The sequence below is a fragment of the Meleagris gallopavo genome, chromosome 2 (assembly GCF_000146605.3).
Source record: "Meleagris gallopavo isolate NT-WF06-2002-E0010 breed Aviagen turkey brand Nicholas breeding stock chromosome 2, Turkey_5.1, whole genome shotgun sequence".
NCBI lineage: Eukaryota > Metazoa > Chordata > Aves > Galliformes > Phasianidae > Meleagris > Meleagris gallopavo.
In genome coordinates, this window is record NC_015012.2 from 47,520,033 (window position 1) to 47,547,151 (window position 27,119).

At 42.9% G+C, this 27,119-nt stretch overlaps 2 protein-coding genes across 3 annotated transcripts in view; both read left to right on the plus strand.

Moving 5' to 3' along the window:
* The window catches only part of PLEKHG1 (pleckstrin homology and RhoGEF domain containing G1), a 113,361-nt gene extending 102,409 nt beyond the window's left edge, over positions 1 to 10,952 (plus strand). For both annotated transcript variants that reach the window (XM_010707180.3, XM_010707182.3), the window contains 7 exons: positions 288 to 383; positions 1,608 to 1,646; positions 2,098 to 2,120; positions 2,984 to 3,202; positions 3,655 to 3,771; positions 4,490 to 6,164; positions 7,886 to 10,952. In XM_010707180.3, the coding sequence (XP_010705482.1) occupies positions 288 to 383; positions 1,608 to 1,646; positions 2,098 to 2,120; positions 2,984 to 3,202; positions 3,655 to 3,771; positions 4,490 to 6,164; positions 7,886 to 8,988 (3,272 nt within the window). In that variant the 3' untranslated portion in view covers positions 8,989 to 10,952. The remainder of the gene's footprint in view (positions 1 to 287; positions 384 to 1,607; positions 1,647 to 2,097; positions 2,121 to 2,983; positions 3,203 to 3,654; positions 3,772 to 4,489; positions 6,165 to 7,885) is intronic.
* Positions 10,953 to 11,029: 77 nt separating this feature from the next.
* MTHFD1L (methylenetetrahydrofolate dehydrogenase (NADP+ dependent) 1 like) overlaps positions 11,030 to 27,119 on the plus strand; it is a 137,535-nt gene continuing 121,445 nt past the window's right edge. The window contains 8 exon segments of the mRNA XM_019612906.2: positions 11,030 to 11,190; positions 11,192 to 11,229; positions 12,171 to 12,255; positions 15,614 to 15,664; positions 15,741 to 15,794; positions 17,671 to 17,795; positions 21,911 to 22,011; positions 22,842 to 22,966. Coding sequence (XP_019468451.1) covers positions 11,110 to 11,190; positions 11,192 to 11,229; positions 12,171 to 12,255; positions 15,614 to 15,664; positions 15,741 to 15,794; positions 17,671 to 17,795; positions 21,911 to 22,011; positions 22,842 to 22,966 — 660 coding nt within the window. The 5' untranslated portion in view covers positions 11,030 to 11,109.

Sequence of the window (27,119 nt, forward strand, 5' to 3'; positions counted from 1 at the left end):
TTGTGAAGAATGGGTCGAGAAGACTCAGACTGAAATTCTAGCAAACAATTGAAGATAATAATAGTGCTATCAGTGTTCTGGGTTAGCAATCTGGAGCAAGGTGCAACTAAGTGGGCAAAACGTTTCTATGGCCAAGTGCCTAAGTTACCTGTAGCTGTGAACCGCGCTTGTTTTGCTTCAGGCTCCCATGTGCCACGGTGTGAATCACACAGGAAAGAAGGCACTGCCCCCAGGGAGCTGCTGAGACCTGTGCAGTTAACACACCTTTGCCTCTGCTTATTCCACAGATCACCCAGGATTCCATTATAGCCCTGAGGGAGAAACAAAATCGTCGTACCAGCCTAAAGAAGGCACTACTCAACAGAGAGTGAGAAGGAAATCAGGTGAATAATCTCATTTTAATAAATGAAGATCATAAGGAAAAGCAAGATGGATCGTTTAGGGTTGGTTGAGTCTGTGCACATAACTCTGGTCTTTAGCTTACACTCCACTGAGATTCTGCAGAGCTCAGTTCCTCTGATACTCAAGAGAAATATCTTGTTAACCTTTGTTGTTTGTGCAATTTAATTCTTGTATCCATCATTTGCATTTCATTTCATGAGTATACATTCCTAAAGGTGGATGCATTAACAACAGCTGGTATTTTCTAATGGACAGAAGAATGCATGAACAGGAAAGTCAGTCACATTATTTAAATCTGACCTTTCTTGTCCTCCCCTTCCCAAGTAATTATTGTCTCAGAGGTGATTCTATCTTATGATAGGCTTGTTACTTCAATATTTAACTACTACCTACTTACCATAATGTCTGCCATAACCATCTCTTAAATCTCTATTAAACATTAGTTCACTTCTGTTTTTCTCTCTACTGGTTCATAGATCCATAATTATTGTTAGTTTAGTGTTGAAGACATTACAAATGTCTGTGTAGTTGAGTGACTGCATATTGCAGTCCCTGTGCTCAACTATTTAAAGACATATCTTACTAAGATAAGATATATAATATAGTATTGTGTACTGGGAATGACTTTAACAGGATTCATGAGAGACTGATGTAGTGATTTCTTGTATAGTGGCACTGGTGTCTAAAAAAACCAAACCTTTTTAGGCATCTTCCTCAGTTTCTGAGGTGAAACAAATGGATGCTCTTTTGCCTATAAAAGGAATATTTCAAAATGCTGATTGGATGGATGGACTAACATTCAGCTACCTATAATTTAAAAACATTGCCATATAGATATTTCTCAGTACCTCATACATACGTATGTTTTGAATACGGAAACCTCCAGCAAATCAAAGCTAGAGCATAGATGAGAACCAAGTCTTATGAAACCAGGAATCCTAACCTGGGTTTAAAATTTCTGTGTGTCTTGCCGTATAGAGAACAGCTGATAGCTGGCATTAGGAACATGTAAGTACTTCGGTAACAGCTGTGGGTATGACATTTCAAGAAATTCTATTTTTCTAAGAACGTGAGTTAGCTGAGTGATTAAGAACAGAAGATCTGGCTTTCCTGCCAGGAGCTTAAATTTTGATGTCTGTGCTATGAAAAGATAACTATAGCTTACTTTGTGATGCAGGAGTGCTTAAACACATTATCTTTTTCAGAACCCTCATCCAGAGTCCATAAGGTTTTGAAGTCAAATGGTAAGCTGCTTCCTCTACTGCTTACTTACCCAGTGTTTCCAATTTTGTAGAACAAGTAAAAATGTATCCTCTTCTCCTGTAACTTACCCTAAATACACATTTGAGAAGTAAAGAAAACAAAATCTCAAGTTTAAATCTAATATTTCATTCTTCATGCTGGGGTTTTGGTCCTGTAAGTGTCTTAGCAACTGGTAATTGAACACCAGGAGCCAGCCACTGTGAATAGCTGCCTGTATTACATCATTCCGTCAAATCAGGACCTCAGGTGGAGATGTCATAAAACTACTGTTTTCTCTTGTTTTATCAGAGACCTTCAAGTGAATATTGCTGTTTCATTTGATCCTCTATTGGGAATTCATAATTGGGATATGAGTGTAGCATTAAGCCAGTGGCATAGTCAATAGCTGTTTGATTATTCATTTCTGATGAAGTATATGTTTCTATTTTTCAGATATAAGCCCAGATATGCAGAAGGTAGGGCATTTCATGTACTTCTTGCTTTGCACATTCAAATAGCACATAACTAAGAAGAATATATTTTCTGTAGAATCCACATCTCCTTGGCTGTGTTGTTTTAAAGAAAGAAACAAAAACATAAATGTTGTTTAGTGTCTCCAGTAGCATTATTGAAATTAAAGAAACACAGCTAGCTACTTCAGGAATATCTAGCAAGCAAAAATTAACTGTTCCACGCATTCTTGAACTTTATAGCACAGTACAAACAACTATTAATGTCCTAGGGGTTCTTATAAATACCACTATAATCACAGAAGTGCTGTGTATAAAGATAGTGTGTATTCTTTGGAGAATATTTTTAAATGAAATCTGTATCTCTGTATTTTTAAATGGAAAAGAAAAAAAAAGAAGCTTATTCTTTTACGATTCGTATGCTATCTATAAATCATAATATGTGACCAGAGTCAATATAGCTTAAGCACGATGTAAATAAGCATTTCTCATTTACACATTTTTTGTAAGAATTTGTTACAAAGAAGATCCAGTGCAGTTTGAAAATCTCTTGTTGAATTCCAGGTCCTGATCTTATTTGGGATGTGAATTAAGAAGGAGAGTTTGTGGAAAATTTGTTAACAGGGTGCATTAGATGTGACTTAATTGGGATGCCATAAAACTGAAGTCCATAATTATACACATTTATCAATTTTTTTTCAGTTCCAAATATTATATGGAAAAATTCTGATTGCTTTAATTCTTTGCTTATACATCTCATTTCAGCACAGCAAACTGAATGTAGCTTAATCACTGTCTAGAAAACTGATGCAAAGCCATCTGAAATATATAGTTTATGTAACTTTTAATCAATGCTTTTATTTCTTAAGCGGGTCTGTATTGAAGGAGCCCTGTTATCTCAAGCCACCAAATTAGGATCAAATGAATCCCTGCTGAATTCTAGGAAAAAGGGTTCATTGGAATCCAGTGGGCTAGAGAGCCAATTTCAAGGGTCCACTGAGCCAGCCTACAACAGCGATCAGGATGAAAATCTCCAAACATCTACTGCAGAACAGGTTGATGCTGACGATGAAGAAGAATCTGAACAGGTAGGAAAAAGAATAGAATAATTTTTTTTCTCTCCTGGAATGTATGGAAAGTGGATTAAAAGTACCTGTAAAACTGCAAGGAGGCACAAACATCTTAGAAGTATTTGCAACTTCTTCTCCTTATAAATATTTTAATTTTTATTTTTATAAATATTTTATTTCCTTTCTCCTAATCCAGTTTTTGTGTATTCTTCTACATCTGCGTTCTTGCACATTCTGCTTTCATCTCCTTTTGGCAAGCTGTATGGATTGACTTAATTTAATTGATTATTATAAAGAAAGTTTTCTAGGCTCTGAATCATTCCTGTGTGCTTTGAATACTCTTGAGCATTTCATTATTGAGCTGTGGGTACTTGACCTGACTCTGCTATTCTAGCTCCTTAGTAACCTTTGAATATGGCTGCAGTGTGGATTTTAATGCTCCTAACTTGTTCTGTTCTTTTAAATCACAGGGAATGCAACAAAATTCACTACAGAAATCAAAAGGAGGAAGGAAAAGACTTAATAGTCAAGCTGCTGAAAATGTTGAAAAAAGGAGAAGTGTGAATCTCAACAAGTGTGAAATGCAGGTATATAAACTTTTTACTTTGGTTTTGCTGTGCATCATAGGTACGTTAAATAAATGTATGGATTCCTTTAGGGAGACAGAGAAGTTGTTTCATGCTTTTCATGTGCATGAACCTCAAAGAGTATTCTTTGGGGGGCAGGAAAACAAAACAAAGCAATCAGCCTTAACTTAATCCAAAAGAAGGAATCTTCTCTCTCTCTGCATATGGCCTTGTTGAAAATGTTGAAAATTTACTCCAAAAAGAAAATGAAAAATTTTCAATGACGTGCTAGAGGGCACAACATACCTTTCTGCTAGGATTATATGCAATGGGAAAGGGAGGAGAACAAAACTTTTGGCACAAGACCAGAGTAAGATTAGTTAAATCTAATTGTGGAACTGCAGAGTTAGCATAAAAGGTTTAATCCAACCCTGCCAAATAAATTTGCCTTTAATTACTCATGCTTTAGCATGATCCCAGTGTCTTTTATTTGAAGTAAGATGATATTAAATGCCAAGAGTGAACTCTGAGCCAGGGAAAGGATTAAGGGACAAAGTAATCTGACACTGACACCATGGTTCCCCTGCTCTCTAGTGAGCAGCCTGCTTATTCTACCCATCTCCACCTGACTCCGTGCTGCAGGACACCCTGATAATGAGAAAGTTCTGTGAACAGAGGGAATCTTTGTATTATTGCAGGGGACAGACTAACATTACCTGCATATTTCAAATCTTCACAGAGCTCCAAGGACCCTTCAGATGAAGAGTCAAGCCAGCTGAATACTGATCTCCGATTTTCCTGTTCAGCTAGACAGTCACAGTCACCCAGACAATTCAACACACCCCAGAACAGCTCACTGATCATGAATATGCTGGGGGGAACCACCTCTGTTAGAAACATCTGGACAGACCACCAAATCAGGCAGGCATTGTTTCCCAGCCGGCGTCCACCTTATGAGAATGAAGATGATGATGATGATTATCAGATGTTTATGCCATCGATGTCTACATCCAACACAGGTTCAGCTGTTAGTGGAGAAAGGAGGGGTCACTCTGATCGGCCGTGCAGCTGGCACCTGGGGGTAGTGCATCAGAATGAAACTCCTAGCTCCAATCGTCATAAAATCGTTCGAAGGGCCAGTAGTGCTGGTGAGAGCAACACATGTCCAACCATCACCAGATGTAAGATCAGTGAGCGCAGTTCTCGAAGGGATGTGAAAAGAACAGAGGTGAACAGTATGAATGCATATCCTGAATCTTCAGAGGAGCTGACCACTGATGATATTGAACATGTTTATGACAATATAAGCTACGAAGACTTGAAGCTGATGGGTCTGACAAGAAGGGAGGAAACACATCCTGGTCCCCAGAGATCTGCTAGAGACTCCCTTTATGAGGAGGAAAACAAAAGCAGGTTAAATTCAGCCTCCAAAAAGAGGACAGCAAATCAAAGCAGAGCCTCCCTTCACGCTAGCAGGGATGAGATCTTACTTGGTAGAGAAGCACCTGCTTCAAGTTTGGATGAGCTCAGGATTGTTGAAGATAACATCTATGACACCATTGTGCTTCCAGAAACACCACTATTGAAATTTAAACATGATCCCTTAAAATGCTCTATAAAGCGGAGTTTTCTGGGCCTGGAAAAAGATGTGTCATGTTCTGACAATCTACAGCAGTTTGTTTCTGAAGAGAGTCTCCAGTTCAGTGAAGATGAGAGTCCTTACCATCGTCTTCCCATTGACAATGACTATCTGAGCTTAGTAGATAGCTCTTCCAATTCTGACTCGTTGTCCCATAAGTCTGCAGCAGATAAACTCTCAGAGGAAGTAGATGAGATCTGGAATGACCTGGAAAACTACATCAAGAAGAATCAGGAAAAGACAAGAGATCGGCATCTTGCAGCCTTTCCTGTTTGTAAAGATGATATACAGGAAAGGCTGCATGCTGGTAGTACACCTGAACTGAGTAAAGACGTAGAGTACTCATTGTCTACTCTCTCTCTTCCAGAAACTCCTATTTTCCCTAAAACTGTGAAACCCAGGGCTGCCACCATAAGTGAGGCTAGTCTCAGGCTTGAAGACACCATGGCATGCAAGGAAAGCTCTTTAGCAAGTCTGAACAGATCTTCCTTCTCGGGTGAGGTGCCATTTGTGGATAGCCCATACGAATCTGCCAATAGTATTCTGTCCAGTGCACATACAGAGTGCATGGAAAATGACCTGGCTATTGTGGATAAAACAAAGAACAGAGTTTTTATGATGGCAAGGCAATACAGTCAGAAAATTAAGAAAGCTAACCAGCTTTTGAAGGTTAAAACTCCTGAGCAGGAACAGCCAGCTAGCAGACAACAGAAACTGAAGCACAAAGATCTTGCTGCTATTCTGGAGGAGAAGAAACAAGGTGGTCCTGCTATCGGTATGTTAAAAATATTTCTGTACAGATTTACTTCTTTATATACTTACAGTGAAATTCATGTACTGAATTGGAGGATAGAATCTTCCTTATCTTACTAGCTGAATATTAGTACTGCGTCTTTGGTGTCACGGTTTTATGACACTGAAAGAAATTTCCTGTGACTGCTTCCGATGTGAATAGTCCTTTATATCTCAATAAATTCTTGCTGTTACTTGATAAAATTTGGAAGAAATAGTGGGGTATTGGCAGGAGGGATAGGCTCAGCTTAGGCTGGAATTAGAAATCATGTCTGAAGCATCATTGAAGTCATTACAAAAAACAACAACAACAACAAAAAACACCAAAAAACCCCAAACAAACAAACAAAAAAAACCCCAAGCCTGCAATTATTTCCTTTAATAGATTGATCTTCGTATTTTGAATAAAAAGGTGCAGAGATTTGCCTTCATAAACCATGTAGATTTGCTCAGGTAACATCCACATCACACTTACAAGCATAAGGAATGGGGTCAGATAAGAAGGTTGGTCTTATTTTCTGTAATGAATGTGCGATGTAATGGATATGCTGCAAGAATTTGGGGATTTTTTTTGTCCATATTCAGTTGAAACAAATTGGAGAAGTGAAGCCAGTGGACTCCACACGCTAGTGTCATTATTGCCTTTATAAAAGTTTCTATCCCATTTACCAGGCCATTTTCTGAAAGTTTTTTTCCATTTTGTCATAAAACAGTATATAATTGGAACTATGTGTTTCCTTTATCCTGTGGTGCTGTCTGCAATTAGATCAAATGTAGTAAATATTAGAGCACTATACACCAAGTAATGCTGGCAGAATTGCTCAAGAATTAAACCCTGAAGCAAATTCTAAGTTTGAGAATTTGAAAAAACATCCCAGAATTCAGTATAGAACCAAATTTCAGCAGTACTTAAAAGGCCTCTGACTGTTTCCTACTAACCATTTCTCTCAGTGAGATACCATTGGCTTCATTGTCATCTCTTGGGAAGCCCAGCAGCGCATTTCCTTGCACTGATATGGCATAAAAGCTACTGTGAACCTACTCCCTCTGGTGTCTCTCTGATGCAAAAATCCTCTCTTCTACATCAACCTTTCAATAGGATGTCATTGTCTCCTCTCCACCCCCCTTCACAGCTCTCAGACTCTTGGGGGTGAGAGAAAGGAAGAGGAAGAGCTATCCGGCAGGTCATTAGCCTTCCTGTTTTTTCCCAGTGTAAAGGAAAAAGTAATGAAAATTGCATTCTTTCATGCTTTCACCACACTTTTGAGCATTTAGCTGGATGGATTTTATTTATAAGGTGAGCTTCAGGCTAGTGAACGCGCTGCAGTCACAGCTATGTGAAACAGTGGTCTGATCAAACTATACTTCTGGCCAGAAAGGGTAAGACTTACAACAGGGGTAAGAGGCTGGAAGGGCCTTTAGCTCCACTAAGCTCTCTGTCTCCAAGATAGGGCAACTATGCCTGTGTCTTATTGGCAGGATTCGGGTTTAGAGGAGTGAAATCATTTTCTTTTAAGATGAAAATTTAACTCTAGTTACTTGAAAATACTAGAGGATGAAACAGTTTCAGATTTAATGGTAGATTTTTATAAGTCTTTTGTTTTCTTCTTTAACTGATACCAAAGAATTTTGGGATCTTCAAATTTTTGTGTGACTCAAATGAATGGGTTGCTTTGTCTCAGTTAAAACCTCTCTCTTCCCTAGGTGCCAGGATAGCTGAGTACTCCCAGCTTTATGATCAGATTGTCTTCAGAGACAGCTCACCCAAGGTCCAAAAGGAAGCCTGGGCCAGCCCTCAGGAGCCCTCAACTGTGAGGTTTTCCACACCTCTGGCTAGCACTCTTCCCTGTGCCCAGGTCACTGGTGAGTGCTCCAGAGCAGAAGATTGGCTTTTGCACTCTACCTACAGCAATGGTGAGCTGGCTGACTTTTCTCCATGGTCAGAATCCCAAGACTCAAAGTCCAAGAGCTCATATGCAGAAGCTGTGACAAAAAGCAATCCCAGACAGCTGCCGTCAGCCTGCTCAGTGCCTTCCCTTCAGATTTCTAACCGCTTGCATGTCCCGGCACAGAGGTGGAGTGCAATTATCAGCCAACCTAACAAAGAAAATTTACACCAAGATCATATCTATAACTCCCTTGGAAGAAGGGTAAGCAGTATCAAACCACAGGCATACAGTAGGTCACAGTCATCTTCTTCGATTGTGGTCAATAGATCTGGAGAATCAATTGTATATCCTAATGAAACAGACAAGAAAACACTTCATTCCGATAGGAACTTCCATCTCAATGGCCATCAAGCGCTGAGTATTGCTTCAGCCTGTACAGGGCCAGATATGAGGAAGCAGGTCCCTGAGAACTATTCGGATATGATTTTACAGGATTCTCAAAAAGTCCTGAGAGTAAACAGGCCCTCCCCTCTGACTGCACAGATGGCAACTCAGAACTATTTTTCTAATTTCAAAGACACTGAAGAGGGAGAAGGGGATGATGATGACTATGTTGAAATAAGGTCTGAAGATGAGGGGTCTGATCTGGAGGCTTCTCAGAACCAAACAAGGAAACTGGATCCTAAATTGCACAACACGGACACTGATCCTTCTGAAACTTTCTGCGGCAAAACTGTATCTTGTACTCCTGCAAAGCCCACCGGCAGCAAACATACGCTTACCCCATATCTGACTGCATACAGTGATTCAGATAAACTGAATGACTACCTGTGGAGAGTGCCATCTCCCAACCAGCAGAATATTGTCCAGTCTTTACGGGAGAAGTTTCAATGTCTTAGTTCCAGTAGCTTTGCTTGATGCTTTCGGTGATCTCTAGCTGTACTGCCTTAACATGAAGAGTATATACTGGGACAATCAGTACTGGCATCATGTATTTCTGTATTATTACATTATCAGGCATTTTATCACAGTGATATTGTAAATAGATTTTTTTTTTTAATGGTTTAGAAGTTAAGAGGCTACGTGTGCACTGTCTGCTGTCTTGCTCCATAATGCAGGTGGACTTATGATCCCATATGGAGCCTCTGTATCTTTCTTCTGCACAACTCAGTTTCTTGCTAGGTGTGATTACCCTTTTTTTTTTTTTTTATTTTTTTTTTTTAAAGCTGTCTAACCCAGGTTCGACACTGTATTCTTAAGCCATGTTACCACATGGAAACCTTAGCATTTGAACTTCTGAGTTGTGACCAGTTCTGTTCTTACAATGACTCTGATTGCACATGGCTACATCCGTAAATGTGCAAACTTCTAAGCCAAGTTCTGGTAATGACAGCATCATGCTGTATGTGCAATTGCACAAAGCTACTGCGCATTACTTTTCAAAAGAGAGATTCCAAGTCTACAGGACCAATACATGAGATACCAAATATACTATGTTGATTTAGAGCAGACTTCTTATGTTTTAAACTGAATCTAGTCCTAGTGCTTATGAGAGATGCTGATAGCTGTGTCTGGAGCCTTTCTACTTGCTGTGGCTGCACAGTTGGCAGAGAATGGGCAGAGGCATCTTTTTATGTGAATCTGTCAATGTGAGTCCATGCTTGTCCTGAGGGTGTTTGGGACAGCAGAAGGGAGCTCTGCTGCTTATGAAGATGAGTGCTAGCTTTGTGCCCATAGTGTCTGGGACATGCAGACTAAATCAGAGCCCAGCAGTGGAAAGCCACTGCATGTGGGTTGGTCAAGTGCAATTGATACACAGTGATCTGCACGTTCCTCACACCCCGAAGTCAGTAAATCTGAGAGAGAATGGGACTTGTGCATATGCTTGGGTGAAACATGCTGAGCTCAGGCTGCGGACTGTTTCTGCAGTAGTGCTGGCTGAGGTACAGGCTGCTTCCACCAGGGCAGGGTGAGGAGAAAGAGGCATCCTCAGAACAAGGTGGGCTGAGTATAATTCAGTGTCTATATAAGTAGCTGAAACATGAGAACGTATTGTATTCTTTTGCAAAATAACGTACAGAGTAAATGCTCCCATTTACAACAAGATTAGACTTTCCATTGTGATGCACATTTACTCTGTTTTGTCATCATTGCACAGCTTTGGATTCTGTTACTTGAAAACATTGTACCAAGAGGAAAGCCTCAGCATGTCTACACTGACCATCCTCTGTGATTGTCATTCTGTTTTGGTGCTTAAGTTCTTCAGATGATGCAGATAAAGCCAGTACCGAGTTACACATATCAGTATATAAAGGAGCTGAAGTACTGTTTTTATTAACCGTGTATGGCTCCCCTCAGTTACTGCACTCCCGGACCTGCTGTCTATTTTCTCCATTGGTTATCATGAGCAAAATCCAAAGTTATCAATGTACAGCTAATTACTTGTAGATTAAGATTTAAGGACTTGAATTTCTTAGAATGGATTAAATTATTTACCAGGTGCATTGACTGGTCACTCGTTGCATGTACCAACTTGTCCAAACCAGCAGCAGTGATGCTCTGCACAGATGGAACTGCAGCCAGCCTGAGAAAAATAGCACTGTACAGAATTAGGCTGCCGAGAAGTAGTGGAGCCCGTATTTATTTATTAGAGCTTGTAAAGTACTGTAAATACCCATAGGAGTTGCATCTGTGCTTGGCCCCCGCACCTCTAGGTTGTTTGGAACTCGCACCTCGTGCAATGGGTGCAGATGGGAGGAGAAAAAACAACAAAACAAACAAACAAAAAAACAACACACACACACACAAAAACGGGGAGGTGTACCAGCGCGTAACTTGTCTCCCAGGGACCATTTCATACTATTTGTAATAAACGTGGAGTATGCAATAAGCTGCGGTTCTTTTCTTTCGGGGGAGGGCACAAGCGAGCACGCCTCCGCCGGGAGGGGAGAAGGGCGGGCGGGGCGAGCAGCACGACCCGCCCGCCCCTTGGCCCGCTCCCCGCCCCGGCTCTGCAGCCAGCGTGCAGCCCGCAGGAGAATGAGGAGTGAAGTGCTGCGGCTCTGCTTCCCGATGCGGCTCTGCCTCTCTCTGCCCTTCGCTGCCGCCCCGTACCGGGCGTTTGAGCGGGTGGCAGGCAGCGGGCGGCCAAGCCGCGCGGTAAGCGGAGCGCGAGGGGAGGCGGTGCAGGCTGATGCAATAGTGGGGGGAGGAGGAGGGAGAAGGAAAAGAAGGAAAGGGTTGGGGGGTTGGGGGCGAGGTTGCGTTGACTCGGCTGAGGGGGGTTTGGGGCGTTTCGGGCGGTTGCGGGGTAGTCCAGGTGAGGCTGCGCACGCGGATGTGCACGTGGATACGTGAGCCCTCCTCTCCTCCATGTGGCCGCTGAGGGACGTCTGAGACAACTTGCTAGTGTCTGGTTCTGCAGGGAGGGATGAAATAGTAAAACGCCTCTCTAGTCTGCCTCTTCCCAGCTAGCAGGGGCCAAATAGGGATCTCCCATTCTCTACAACATGTCCTGTCGCCAGTCCCTATGTGTATAAAGAAACGGAGCAGAACCCCGAGCAACTCACCCAGGGATATTTACCAGAGAGTCTTCCCAGTGCCTGGCTGTGGCTTCTGCTGTTTTTTCCAAGAAGTGGTACAGCAAATAGAGCTTCTCTGTCTGCCAGCTGCCCGCAGCCCCAAGAAGCATCCAGAAAATGGCAGTGTCACAGCCAGCGTTGTGTGAGGAGTTGTGCTCCCTCAGTTCTGAACCAAGGATATGGAGGGCCTCACCTGGTCCTGAAGCGATGTGGAGTGCTGGTTCCTTGCTGTGGGGTCAGACAAACCTGATGGACAGAGGACGGCTGTAAAGTGTAGGGCATGTTGGAGCACTGATGCACACAGCTGAAAAAGGAAGATATTTCAGTCTATTTAGGTTTTCTGTAACTGGCTGCTGAATGCTGCCCTTCGCAATGTATGATAATTCTGATGATTAAAAATGTATCTGCCCAAGCAACAGTACTAGTGACTAATGGAGGCTTCCAGTGACTGATCTTAGAAGGGTTTCATGTTTGATTGGATTCTTTCGCTAGAGATGTGCCTGTGTTGTTGTATTGCAGCAAAATCACTGAGAATGCAAGAAAATCTTTGGCCTCTCTGAAGAGAGAACACCCACGGCTTGAGCCAACGCTTGCCATTATTCAGGTAACAACTACTTACATGGGACTAGTTGTAACAGATTCCTTCGGTGCCGTTTCCTGTTTGAAACTTCAGAGATGTGTGGTGCAGGAAGTAACCCTGTTTTTAAGCAGAATGGTGGCAGCAGGTAACCCCATCAGCTTGGAGTTCAAGAGAGCGAGCGCTTTCTCTCGCATTGTCTAAGTGGATTGATAGATGGTTTTAAAATCAAAGCAGTATTTTTCATCATTTATTTTGCTTGAAGCTGTTGCAGTCTTGCAAATAATGCTGATAGGTGTGAAAACCAAGGTCTCTCTTGACTACTCTCTCCTGAGGTATCTCTATCTGGGCGGGGGAAATCCCTCCTTCCTGCCCACCTTCCTGTTTGTGGCCAAAGCAGAGGATCTGCGGGGAGCCCTCATGGCTGCTGCAACTCTTTGTGATGGGAGCAGAGGGGCAGTGCTGAGCTCTGCTTTCTGTGACAGTAACAGGGCCTGAAGGAACTGCATGGTGCTGTGTCGAAAGAGGAGCAGCTGGGGGCTAGGAAATGGTTCTTCTCCAGATAATGATGAGCATGAAACAGGCTGCCCAGAGCAGTGGGCACAGCCCTGAGCATCCAGATTTCAAGGAGTGTTTGGACAGCATTCTCAGACATAGGGTTTAGTTTTGGGTGATGCTATGCGGAGCCAGGGGTTGGACTCAATGATCCTTGTGGATCTTTTCAAACTCAGGATATTCTGTGATACTATCCAGAGGGTTTTAATTGTAAAACCTAACTATATTTTTGAAATAGTAATAGTGAATCTAAGAGGCAGTACACCAACTTTTTTTCAGTAGGTATTCTGGAGAGGCTGAGTGAACAAACTACTTCCATGACTGCTTTTCAAATAGCCCTCTGTATGGCTGTCAGTGTAAGATCTGACAGTAGCAATGACCGTCCTCTTGGTGGCTTTCACTTTCTCCCTCCTGCTTTGTCTCCATGCAGTTGCACAGTGAGCTGAAACTCATCCATACTGCTCTGGACTGGGTTACCTGAAAAAGAGGGTCCCATTTCCCCGCAGGCTGTTCTCCAGTCTTCATTGGCCACAGGAGTGTTTTATGCTATCACCGGGGAGGGACAACAGTGTTAGGTGGGATGGAGCAATGTGTGAGAAGTTCCGTCTCATTTATGTTATAATTTAGGATGCATCAAGGCCTGTGTTTTGGTTTGGATCATGACTGTGCTTTAAACATATGTTCCTGTGGTCTCCATTTACCCCACCTGATTTGGATTATGAGAGGTCTTTATAACATTTGGAGTCCTCAATCCTTCTGGGTGAAATTCACCCCTCGCGTGTTCTCTAGTTAAAATCACTAGCTCTAGCCTGGCTGCAATGGCTGAAGTAGAATTTCCTGTATGTATTTGCTGTATTTGTACTCAAAGAGGGTTTGTTTTAGTTGACTCATACTGCTCTGCTTTACTGGGCAACGTGGGCAGAGCACTAAGGTCTGTGCTGCTGTCCAAGTGACATGTTACAGCCAGAGGAGCATAGATGGCAGTGAGACAACCCCTTGATCTAGTTGTTTGCAGCTGGCATGGTGTGCTGCTAATTCACTAGGGAAATGTGGAGTTTCACATTGAACCCACTAAGTGCCTTTAGATGCCTAATAGTCAGATGCCACCTGAACTTGATTGGCTTTGTGATTAGTACCAGCATTTTTTGTAATCTGCCTTGAGAGAGTAGAGGCTGTATACCACAAGAATAACAAAAACTTGTGTTTACTTCTTAGGTTTATTGAAGCTCTCTGCACAGAGAGCTTGTGGAGTCTCCTTCTATGGTCACATACCTGTGTGACCTATTGTAAGGAACCTGCTTTAGCAGCAGGGGTTGGACACTCTTGAGGTCCCTTCCAACTCCTGCAATTCTGTGGTTTTGTGAATATAATATCTGGTGTCAGGATCCTGTGCAATGCTGGAACTGTTGCCCTGTGACTATCAGCTGTGCACTGCCAGATTCTGCTCTGCCTACATTGGTTGTCAGCTTGTCTTCACCATGCTCCATGGATTGTGGAAAGATCAGGCTGGTGCAGGGATTTCTGCATGGAGTGAGCTCTTATGAGAGTGTGACGGGTGGCTGAATCGCAGACAAACACCCAGTCCTGTTGGTCAAATCACTGTTGTGGAAATGCAGTGCCACAAGGTTCAGCATAAGGGAACAGCTGGAGAGCTGTCCTTAACACACTTTATTCTTTCCTTGCCTCGGTGTTAGGTTCACTTGTGTTCTCCATGCAGAGGCCCCTACAATGCTCCTCATCCCTAGGTGCCAGATTTGGGGAGTGGGAGAGGAGGAGTGGCAGTGTTGTGCCAGGGATACAGGCAGTGCTGGGTTCAGGAAGGGAGATGGAAGATATCATTATTCATTTTAAATTCTGCTGGGTTTTTTTGTTGTTGTTTTTGTTTTCTCATTTTTCAGTCTTTTTGGGGTGTTAGTGAATTATTACAGACTTGGACCAAAACCATTTGGTGTGACACCAGTCACAAATAAAACCAGTGCCAAATGAATGACTTGACTCCAGTGGGAAATGATTGGGACTGAGGAAATCTTGAGGAAGAAGCTACATAGAATGTGTACATGGAATTGTAATAAACCCTTTAAAAATAGTTTATTGCAGTCCTTTTGTCTGAATTGGAAGGTAGATTTTGTTTGTAATCATTTGGCTGTGAGAATAAAATGTCTTGCTTGTTTGTTTTTAACAAATCTCCTGGCATTCTTTGGGGTGGAAGTCTTCGTGATCTGTTAATAGGAAGTTTCTGGTTCTGAATATTAAATTTTGTTTTATTGTTGCAGTATACAAAAATATGTGAAAAGTCTCCTAAAATTCAAGAGTAAGTAGTAAGCAAAAAAAAAAAAAAAACAAAACCAAAAACGAGACATCGTGATAAATACAGTGCAAATAGTTGTGGAGACCTCAGAATATGGTGATTGCTGGATGAGATTGCTGTGTGGTGCATCTGTCCAGGATGCTTCTGCTCTGGAGCAGTGTCTGACAGCAAGTAGGAGGAGGAAGAGCTGGCATCATTTGCTTCTGTCTGACAGAACTCACTATTACATGTGGGCAAGAGATACCCTCGCTTCCACTAACAACCCTTAAAAGAGATCTGGGAAGGGGTGGAGCCAGAATCCACCCTTCTGGTCGTTGCTTGCACTTGAGCTCCGCTGGGTTGGCCCTGCTTTCCCACCAAGTGCTCAATCACTGCCTCAGGATGTGACTTAGCGTTTTCACTACACTAGTGGACACAGATATTCTCACTATGTTTCTTGCATAGACTTATATATTAATGCACTGACATTACTCAAATGTAAATTTATTATTTTAAAACTTAGTTTCTGTTTTGTTTCCCAAGGCACGTAATGTTCCTTTGGTTCAAGAAATAAACAAGAACTTTGCTGAAGAGGTAAGTTTTAGGCAACATGTTTGCTATCAGTCATGAGCTACCTTCCTTTTGTAATTGTCTTGTTTTCTTTTGGCAGGTTGGTCTACGTGTGATTCACATCTGTCTCCCTGAAGGCAGCAGCAAAGATGAGGTAACCTGAAGGACTATTTCTGTTTTGTTTTTGTCATGAACTCATAATTATTTCTGACATTGGTTAGCACCCCCAGTGTGTCTCTGTTAACTCATGAGAATTGGAACTGTCTTACGTAGCAAGTGTAACACTTGGACAGTTGCTGTCTCATGGAACCCTGAGACAGAATAATTGGTCATGTTTTGTTTCTGAGTCTGGTATTTAACTGCAAGGATCCTCTTGTAGCCTCACAGACTGAATGGCTTTTGTAGTGGTGGCAGCTCTGAGCTAGGGCTCGTATGTGATAGCCTATCTACTACAGCCGCTTTTCTGACCTATTTATGAGGCTCTTGATTCTTGCTCAGGTTTTACTTTGGGGAGATTAATTGATTTGGTGTGGTGACAGAGAGTTGAAATATTTTTCTTATTTATTGATCTTGAAATACTTAAAGTATGCATTAAACAAATTCATCCACCCCAAATCACTGAAGAGCTCCCTTCTTAATGTCTTGTAAGACGTTAGCTTTGAGGTACAGTGCTTGCATCCAGTATGTTCTCAGTATAGCAGACTATTAATAGACACAGTCATGAGGTCTCTGATAGTAAGAAGAGCAAAGGAGTTTGTAGTTTCCCGGCTGGCCTCCTTGTGCTTGGGGGATTTCATAATGCGGTGCACCTGTGGATTTTGTGTACTGTTTTGTATTTGGTACACTTTGTTTTTAAAATGTTACTGTCTTGCACTATGATCTCAAAAGAGGCTTCCCCATATATTAAGAGGGACTTTCCACTTTCTATTATCGTTTTGGGGATGATGCATAGTCAGAGCCATGTAAGAAAGCCAGGTTTGGGAAACAAAGATAAAATAGGAATTGCTATGAGCTTATCTGTTCAATAATGGTGGGAAATAGGTGGAATTTAGCAAGTATGGAGCAAGGTTGCTGTTGCTTTGAAGTAACATCTCAGGAAGCAGCTGAACTATGTAAGTAAGGGGGAAAATGGTATATTTATTACTTAAGGTTAGCTACTTTTAACAAAGTTGTTAACAGTTTGCTTACCTCACCTGTTTGCTTGCTGTGACAATGCTTTTACTGTGTGACCACTACAGGACAACATATATCGCTAGGAATCAGTATTGTACTTCAGATATCACAGAATCAAAGGGGTTGGAAGGCACCCCGAAGATTGTCTAGTCCAACTCCCCTGTTCAGCATGTAATATGAAGCAATCAAAGGCAGTTAATGCAGTCTCAGATGTTGAATTTGACCAACTATGAGAGGTTTGAACTCGCATATGGTTCAGTACCTGAAGTTGCACAAATAATTATGAACACCTTTAAAAAATGAGAATTCTCTCTAAGAACAATGTCAAGTCTTAGGATCAGGGTGCTTTTGCTGAGGAAAATCAGTAACAGTATATGCTGTTGTAATAAAATGAGTTTTCTCTTTGCTCTTCTGTTCATATAATTGTTCTTTTAATGTGATGGCTTTTCATACATGATCTTTGTTGGGACATAAACTGGTCCTATTTTGAATTTTTAAAATATTTTAATCAAGAATTCTTATTTCTAAAAGCATCCTCTGAAGCCATTATAGTGTTGAGCTTTTTCTGAGGCTTTTAGTGGTGAAGGGCAAAATGTTGTTGGCAGCTTAATGGCACATGATATGTTGGCTTTGTAAAATGTTTGCAATAGAGTCAGGGTGGCTTAATTTGGTAAACCATAGAAACACAGAACAGCAGAAGCCAGGTTATTGCTTTTTTCATTTAGAAGTTGCAGTAATATGTAGGGGAAGCAAAGGTAGCCATAAACACATTAGTAAAAATAGGTTTTATCCCCTTGTAATTAGATTCTTCCATTGTCTATTATTCTGATCCTTAATGCTTTTTATTAACTTCTTAGATTGTCAGTGAAATCTTGAGGCTTAATGAAGATCCTAATGTGCAGGGCCTTGCCCTTGACCTCCCAGAAAGCTTGTATAGCAGCAAGATATTAAATGCTGTGAAACCTGAGAAGGATGTGGATGGGTAAGTAAACCACTGAGAGGCTGATGTCTTTGTAAAAATCAATTTTCTCCAACAGATTTCACTAATGGATTCCTCAGTCAAAGTGTCCAGCATGTTATTGAGTGGTGATAAAAGATGCAATTCTGAAGTCTTTTTTTGAAGTCACACTGATCATTATCTTTTATATCTTTATATGCTATACATTCAGGACATTGTCAAAAAACAAACAAACAAACAAAAAAAAGTTTATTTTCAGATACAGATATTACTTAGTTAAGGTACTTCAGTGCTTGAGTAATGCAAATGGTCACACAGTTGTCCTGAACACAAATCCCAAAATGTTTGCAAGAGGGACTGATGGAAGAAGGTGCAGGAGAGGTTTTAACTTCTTGCAGTACTTCCTCCTGGTGGGAGAGCAAGCTGTAATAGTTCGGACCCATTAGCACAACTTTCCAGTCAGTCTTGAGTTGCACTGCTCTCCGGAGATGCATAGATTTCTGGATCATCATTTTGGAAAAAATCTGATCATCTTGCAAATTAGTTGACTTTCCATTGTCTGGAGTTCTGGAGAGTAACAGGAATGCTTGTGCAGAAACGCCTTCTGTCTTCTCAGCAGCCTGCGTCATCCCAGAAGGATGCATTACTCTGACTCGGCTTAGCTCCAGAAGGCTGATCTTGTTCCACTGGTCACTTTGGCGTTTTGGCTCTGCAGGCCAGAATCACAGAATCACAGGGTTGGAAAGGACCTCAAGGATCATGAATCTCCAACCCCCCTGCCACAGGCAGGGCCACCAACCTCCACATTTAGTACTAGACCAGGCTGCCCAGAGCCCCATCCAATCTGGCTTTGAATACCTCCAGGGACAGGGCATCCACAACCTCTCTGGCCAGCCTGTTCCAGCACCTTACCACTCATAGTAAAGAACTTCCCCCTGACGTCCAACCTAAATCTTCCTTCCCTCAACTTAAATCCATTTCCCCTTGTCCTGCAGTTATCTACTCTTTCAAAGAGTTGATTCCCCTCCTGTTTGTAAGCTCCCTTTAGGTATTGAAAGGCTGCAGTGAGGTCACCCCGCAGCCTTCTTTTCTCCAGGCTGAGCAAGCACAGCTCCCTCAGCCTGTCTTTGTAGGGGAGGTGCTCCAATCCCCTGATCATCTTCATGGCTCTCCTCTGGACCCTCTCCAACAGTTCCCTATCTTTCTTGTACTGGGGGCTCCACACTTGGACGCAGTACTCCAGATGGAGAAGAGCAAAGTAGAGGGGGACAATCACATCTCTGTCCATGCTGTCAACAACTCTTCTGATAGAGCCGAGGATACCATTTGCTTTCTGAGCTGCAAGGGCACACTGCTGGCTCATGTTAAGTTTTACATCTATCAAGACCCCCAGATCCTTCTCCGCAGGGCTGCTCTCAAGGACCGCTCCTTCCAGTCTGTATGGATGCCTGGGATTCCTCTGGCCCAAGTGCAAAACTCTGCACTTTGCTGTGTTGAACCTCATCAGGTTCACCCAGGCCCACCTTTCAAGTCTGTTGAGGTCCCTCTGAATGGCATCCCTTCCTTCTACCGTATCAACCGCACCACTCAGCTTGGTGTTGTCAACAAACTTACTGAGGGTGCACTCGATTCAGTCATCGATGTCACTGATAAAGATGCTAAAGAGCACCGGTTCCAAGACAGACCCCTGGGGGACGCCGCTCATTACCGGCTTCCACCTGGACATAGAGCCAGTGATGACCACCCTCTGATTGCGGCCTTTTAACCAGTTTCTTATCCATTGAGTGGTCCATCCATCGAGTGGTCCACCCATCAAATCCTCATCCCTCCAATTTGGAGATAAGGATGTAATGGGGGACCATGTCAAAAGCCTTGCTCAAGTCCAGGTAAATGACATCAGTCACCTTTCCCTTGTCCACTGATGCTGTCACTCCATCATAGAAGGCCACCAGATTAGTCAAGCATGACCTTCCCCTGGTGAAGCTGTGCTGGCTGTCTTTTATCACACACCTATTCCTCATGTGATCAAGCATGTTAACTAGGATGATCTGTTCCATGATCTTTCCAGGCACAGAGGTGAGACTCACCGGCCTGTAGTTCCTGTGGTCCTCCTTGCTTCCTTTCTTGTAAGTGGGAGTGACACAACCCTTCCTCCAGTCATCCAGGACCTCACCTTACAGCCACGACTTTTCAAATATGGTGGAGAGCGGCTTGGCAACCACCTCAGCCAGCTCCTTCAGAACCCTGGGATGCACACTATCCAGCCCCATAGACTTGTATGCAGTCAGTCTCATGAAGCGGTCTTGGACCTGCTCTGTCCTCACAGTGGGGGGAGGGGGACCTACCGCCCTGGTCCCCACCTAAAGGTTTAGGGATGCAAGGCTCAGGGACGTGAGAAGAACTGGAATCCTGGCCGCCAGTGAAGACCGAGGCAAAGAACTCAGCCTTCTCTTCATCTGTTGAAGCACGTTTTCCTTTTACATTTACCAAAGGAGGTACACTCGCTTTGGTCTGTCTCTTCCGGCCAATGTACCTGTAGAAAGTCTTCCTATTGTTTTTCACATCCCTTGCCAAGTTCAGTTCTGCCAGCGCCTTGGCTTTCCTGATCCCATGTCTGCAAGTCCAGATGGCATCCCTGTATTCTTCCCAGGTGACATACCTTTGTTTCCAGAGCTTGTACGCACCTTTCTTCACCCTCAGAACGCCCAGCAGGTCCTTACCGTGCCATGCCAGCTTCCTACCTCTGCTCACTTTCTTATTCAGAGGGATGGAGATTTCTTGTGTTCTCAGGAAGGCATCCTTGAAGAGCAGGCAGCTCTCCTCAACATGTTTGTTTTTAAAGACAGCATCCCAGAGTCTTGGCCAACAGTCCATTAAACAGCTTAAAGTTCGCTCTTCCAAAGTTCAGGGTCCTGACGCCACTCTTCACCAGGCTCACATCCCTCAAGACCACGAACTCAACTAGGGCATGGTCACTGCAACCCAGGCTGCCTCCAGCCTTAAAACCATTAATGATTTCCTCCGCATTGGTGAGCACCAGGTCCAGCAACGCTTCACCTCTGGTCAGTCTGTCCAACACCTGGACCAGAAAGTTATCATCAACACATTCCAGGAGCCTCCTAGACCTCTTGAAACTCGCCATGTGGTCTTTCCAAGAGATATCCGGATGGTTGAAGTCCTCCATCAGGGCAAGAGCCCGTGAACACGAAGCCTCCTGCATTTGAAGCAAGAAAGCCTCGTCAACAGTCTTCCCTTGATCAGGTGGCCTGTAGTATACTCCAATTACCAGCTGGCCTTTGTTAGACCCATCCCTAATTCTAACCCACAGGCTCTCAACCTGTTCCTGACCATTTCTCAGAGGGAGCTTCTCACAGTCTATCCATTCTTTGACATAGAGGGCAACTCCCCCACCTTTCCTACTTAGCCTATCTCTTCTAGAGAGCTGATAGCCCTCAGTGGTGGTATTCCAGTTATGGGGAGTCATCCCACCATGTTTCCATGATAGCAACAAGGTCATAACTTTCTAAGCGCATCACAGTTTCCTACTCATCCTGCTTATTTCCCAGGCTGCATGCATTAGTATAAAGGCACTTCAGCTGGGCTTTCCATCTCACCGCCTTTATAGAGGATCTAGATTCCCCTAGAACAGCAGCATCCCCAAAACCCTCCTGCCCCAGTCCATCCCTTTGTACTTCACCGTCATCACCCATCAAGCTCAGTAGGAGCCCTCGAATGACCCACTCAACCCCAGCGGCCCTGATATTGTCCCCTTCCCCCTTCATACCTAGTTTAAAGACCTGTCAATGAGTCCTGCTAGTTCCTCAGCTAAGATCCTCCTCCCCCTCACATCTAACCCACATCTCCCCCCCATGCTACATCTAACCTGTCACAAAGCAGAGAGCTGTCTGCCTGTGGTGTGCTCGTGTATCTTGTTCTCACTCTTAGACTACTTTCTGGTCTCTTGAAGCTCAGCATCTGTCTAATGGGCACGTGGGATGGTGCAAATTAGCTACGGAACGTGACTGTTGAATGATTTACTTTTATGAGATGTGTTTGCTCTTGGGATTAGTCATGTTACAGGCTTTACTGAGGATTTGCATCATGCAAAGTTTTTTTATTACTATACTTTTCCACTGCAGGTTATCTGATGTAAGCCTGGGACGCTTGGTACGTGGAGAAGACTCTGACTACTTGGTTTCTCCTATTGCTGGTGCTGTGATGGAGCTCCTTGAAGATCTGGGTGAGTTGTTCTATCATGAGTATAGTATTAATTCTAATGTAGCTTAAATCTTAGCATTCTCACCGTGTTTTATTTTCTGATTTGTTTCCTGCCAGTGAAGAACCTCAGTGAGATCTGTATGCAATGTTTGTAGCAATAGATCTTGGTTCTACACTTTAGGAAAATTAGGCTAAGATTACCTGCCATCTGCATTACATTCAATCTCATTGAAGCCATATGAGACATCTGAGTCTCCAAAAACCTAAAATATTTTGGATGTAAACATTACCACATATTTTATGTGCCAATTTTGGTTAGTGTGAGCGTTTGAAGAAATCCAGGTCTGCCTGTGAATAGCTGCTGGATCCTTTGTTTTGGGTTGGATAACAGAGTATCCAGTATAAGTGGAGTATAAGTGCTAATCATGAAACGGCAGATTTAAACTGGTGGCTTTGCAGCTTGTGAAGATGATGTTGGTTCAAGGCAGTGTTTCAGAAATAGCCTCTCATGACAATTCAGCATTGTTGAGACAAGGATTTATGTAACAGAACAAGTGGTCAAGTGTACAAATATGAGCAGATGGATATGTGAAAATAAAATACCGGCGCACCAGAAGAGCAATATTTGCTTACTGGAATTGGAGAATCCCAAGGAAACAACTTAACCTGTGGTTTTCGTTGCTCCATGGGCTTCAAGTTGCCTTTGATGTTGTGGTTGAGGGGGGAGCATGAAGCTGCTGTGTAGGGATGTGGTTTACTGGCTGGTCCTGGGGGCATCAGTTGAATGCTGCGCATGGGTTGGTGTGGCTTGGTGCCAGCTGCATGCTGTAACACCTCATGCTTGTGCTGCAGATGGGAAGACAGTACTGCTGGTGGGTATCAATGGGCCCTTGGGGTCCTCCTTGCAGTGCCTGCTGCAGAGACGGGGAGCCATCACTGCTAGTTGCCACTGGAAGTCATCCGGGCTGCAGAGCAAGGTGAGACCTCTCTTCTGGCATCTCTCAGATACTGAACCATACAAGCTCCCCAAGGAGGTGATTTTTCCCCTACTGTGATGCTACTGTGGCACTGGCGTGTGCTGTCAGCCAGCCCACATGGGCTACCGTGGTTTCTCCCTGCTTGCTCATAAACAATACTCTGACAGACGGGCACTTGTCCTGGTGTACATATATATATATATAGCGGCTGCTGTAATCTTTTTATTTTGGTCTGGTAGCTGTGAGAGGAAGAAAGCGAAGTTGCAGCTTGAAACAAATGTGTGCAGATCTTCCTTTTTCCTTCTGTCCCTGCAAGAGAGAATCACAGAACCATACAATCATTAAGGTTAGAAAATACCACTAAGTTCACCCAGTCCAACCACCAACCCTTCACCACCATCTACAATAAGTGTCCCTTAGTGCTACGTTCACATCTTTTTTGAACACCTCTGGGGTTGATGACTCCACCACCTCCCTGGACAGCCTATTCCAATATCTTACAGCTCTTTCTGAGAATAGATTTTTCCTAATATCCAACCTGTACCTCCCCTAGCCCAATTGAAGGCCATTAGCTCTTGTCCTGTCACTGGTGGTATCTTTGTCATCTACATGAAATCACTTGCACTGAATTGTCTTTAGGATTTGTAAATGCTGCTTCTTTTGTGGCAAGGGGTTTCAGGATCTTCTCTTTGTTTTTGAAGAGAATTCTAAGGGGATTTGAGAAGTTCACAGATCTAAATTAAAAGGATTTCATGTACCTTACACTGTTGGTTGCTTTTTGCAGAGCTTTTATCAGCAATTTATATATTGATAGGACTTCCTGCTGATTTTTCTCACTTTGTCCCACAATCTAAAGTGCAGCTGGGGATGCACTGTGCACTGTGCAGAGGTCCCCGCTCCGCATGGTGACTGTTGCCTCGCATTGCACAGTACAGGCCGCACGATGGCAGCCAACTCAATGTGATGATGTCTGGCCCCTGAGCTGGAGCCCAAGGACAGGAGGAAGAAACACCCGTAAGCAGCTGTGATGGTTTGAAAGTCTTTTGGCAACCTGGTGTTTTCACAGCTGCTTATGCTTTTGTTAGGCTTGTCACATTTCTGTGCTTTGAGTGACTGACAAGGCTTAGGAAATGCACGCTCCTCTCCAAGATGGAAGTGTGATGATCTCTGTCATTTTTATTGTGTTTGAGGACTGCTTCTGCTGGATGGGGAGGTGTTGGGGTACCACAAGTATTTCTGCTGGGTTACAACAAAGGGCTCAGACCTGGTCAGAGTTGCTTTGCAGTCTGCCTGCTGGAGAAGGATCTGTTTCCTCTCCTCCAGATGCTTTCCCATCATCAAGCCTTGCTGTTTGGCATTCCCTGTAGCTTATCTCTCACATCAAGTCACTGATGGGAAATAGTATGAGGCCGAAGTAGGAGGAAGCTGGAGACTCTGCACATCAGTCTTCCCGAGTTCATTTTAACTTTTGGCAGCAAAGGAGATTCTGGAGAGCTCATTAGCAGCACTCTGGGGATACTTACCTTCCTCTTCTTCATCTGTAAGCTTACAGTGTCACCAATAAGTCTGAGCACTGCTCAGCCTGACTCTTGTAGTTAACTCTGGGTTGCAGGTGATGTTGAATGTGTGCACAGAAGGTTGTCCTGTACAGCACCCCCTATAGACTGACGGTCAAAAACAAAGCACCAATTTCTTACGCAGCAGCTAGGCTCTGCTGCTTTGTGGCAACCCAAGTTTGCAGTATGACACCGCTAGATAGCGTGATTATAGCTGATAAGAGTTTATTTTCACTTGCTCTGATGCACTGATTAAGCAAAAGCAGTTTAAAGGCTCACAAGGTTTCTCCTCTTGTGATTTTCTTAAATTTGAATTTCAAGTGAGCTAATGTATTAGTTGATACAGGCATTTATCCAAGACTTGGAAAAATTCATTTACATTTTGTGTTTCTGCACAATACAGTGGCTTCAGGCATAGTTACACACTTCTGCTCCTTCCTCTGAAAATTACACTTCTACACCTCTACAACAGCATTCTTTGTGCTGTTTCTGTTGTGATGTATGATAATTATTTCACTCTCAAAATGAGACATGAACATATGAAGAGTATGAACTTCTCATTGAGTTGTACTTGTTTTGCAGCACATACCAGCAGAAAAAGAATGGAGTTTAAGGTTGGATGTCTTTTGTGTCTTAGTCTGTTGTTAGTGCTCATTTGCACTGAATCACAAATCCCAAACCTAATAACGTAATACATTTGCAAAGCAGGTATTATGTTTCCTTTTAGTAGCATTGAGCATTTTGAGGCATACAGATAAGATGTTATCCTGCTGAGATTTGCACAGATAACTCTTCAAAGCACGATTGCTGCAGGAAGCCTGAAGAATGATCTGGTGACATGTTTTTAGGAATATCTTACTTAGTAGTTCCATTTTAAATAACAAACAGGAGTTGATTCACTGTTACTGGCAAAAAAATAAGAACTGATGTCCTTAATCCTTCATTGTGTTAGAACTAGGATATCTCTAGTTAGAGAGGAGGTTACCAAATAGATCCAACTCTAACAATATAGCTTATTTTCTTGAGAGAACATGGATAATACTTAGTACCTGTAAGGAGACTGAATATATATAATAATATAATAATATTTAGTTCAGTCATGATTTCAGTTTGCAATCTTGCACGTAGCCTGTGTGCAAACCACATTGCATGTATTTTAAGGCAGCCACTATCCCATAGTTTTCTTGTTAAAGAACTGAAAATCAGCATATCAGCACAATTAGGAATTGAGCACTTGTTTATAAAAGATTGGATGAGAAGTAGGTCAGTGTTCAGCTGGAATAAATGAATAGGAATTTCTTTCTCATGCTTGGAAAGAAACTCTTTTGACTGCAGTCCACTTTTTCTTAGATCCAGCAGTTAAAATTCAGGTTTTTTGACATCTCTTAGTCATTCACTGTACTATTTTCACTGTTTTGATAAAATGAAGAGCCTTGGTAGTGGCAGAAAAATGCATTTCATTCTGCTAGACATGAGTGAAATGACAGAACGTGAGAATGGCTGTGCAGATCCTGTGAAAGGAGAGGAATGAGAGACTGCACAGAGTTTCTAATGACATTGCTGTAGGTGTAGTGGGTTTTTCTGTTTCATAACTTTGCGGGCACCATAGCAGTATGCTACAGTATGCTTCACAGGAAAAGATTTCATCCTGCAGTAGAGGTGCCCAGCAGAGGGACTGGTAGGGAAGAAGGGAGTTGGTGGCACATTGTACCCAGTTAGTACCTCTAACTGTAGTCAGGGTGTGTGCAGAGGTCAGTCATGGAAGCTGAGAAATGGGATGTTTGGCGACTAGGCTGAAGCCCTTGAGCTCTTCCTACTTTCGTTTTCAGTTCCTGTGTCATACTCATAGGTAGAGACTGCATGTTGACATTACGAGCAAGACAGAGAGCAGTGAGTAAGGCACAGTAGGATCATTGGAATTATTTAAAAGTAAAAAACAAAACTTTTGTGCAGACTTGATGACAGAGTAGTCTTTCAGTTATCTGGAATGTACAGTTACTCTGTACCATTATCATTAACTATTTGGCTTGAGTGTCTGCGTTGTTGTTTTAACATTCGGTGATCTATCTTGGGAATGGGTGGTTCTTAATCTGCTTCTACTTAAATCGTGGTAGAGGGAGCTGTATTGTGTTATGAGGTAAGGTTTCAGATTATTTGTTGGCATGGATCTTCCCAACTGAAATAATATTTACTGGTGAGAAGGCAGGACGCTACTCGAGTATTGCCTTACTTTGTCTCCAACTCATTGCTCAGCACGTTGCGGATGGTTTTGTGTGATGCCATTGCTGGTTCTGCTCGCTGTGGGCTGGGACACAGCACTTCCACCAACAGCACTGCCTGACGGGTCACCCCGCGGCCACCTGTCAATAGCTCCTCAGCCTCCTGGCAACAGTTGCCTGACGCATCTGGTTCCGATCAGATGCATCCTCTGTCTGGAGATTGCGCAGCGTGTTTGCGAGGGAGGTTGCATGTGATGATTTCATAGGTCTTTTCCATCTCTAATGTCTATGATTTATTTCTGATTTAAAAGATAAAGCCTGCACATGCCTCCCAAGGTTTTAGTGATTTATGAGCAGTCAAAAGAATAGGTTATGGCA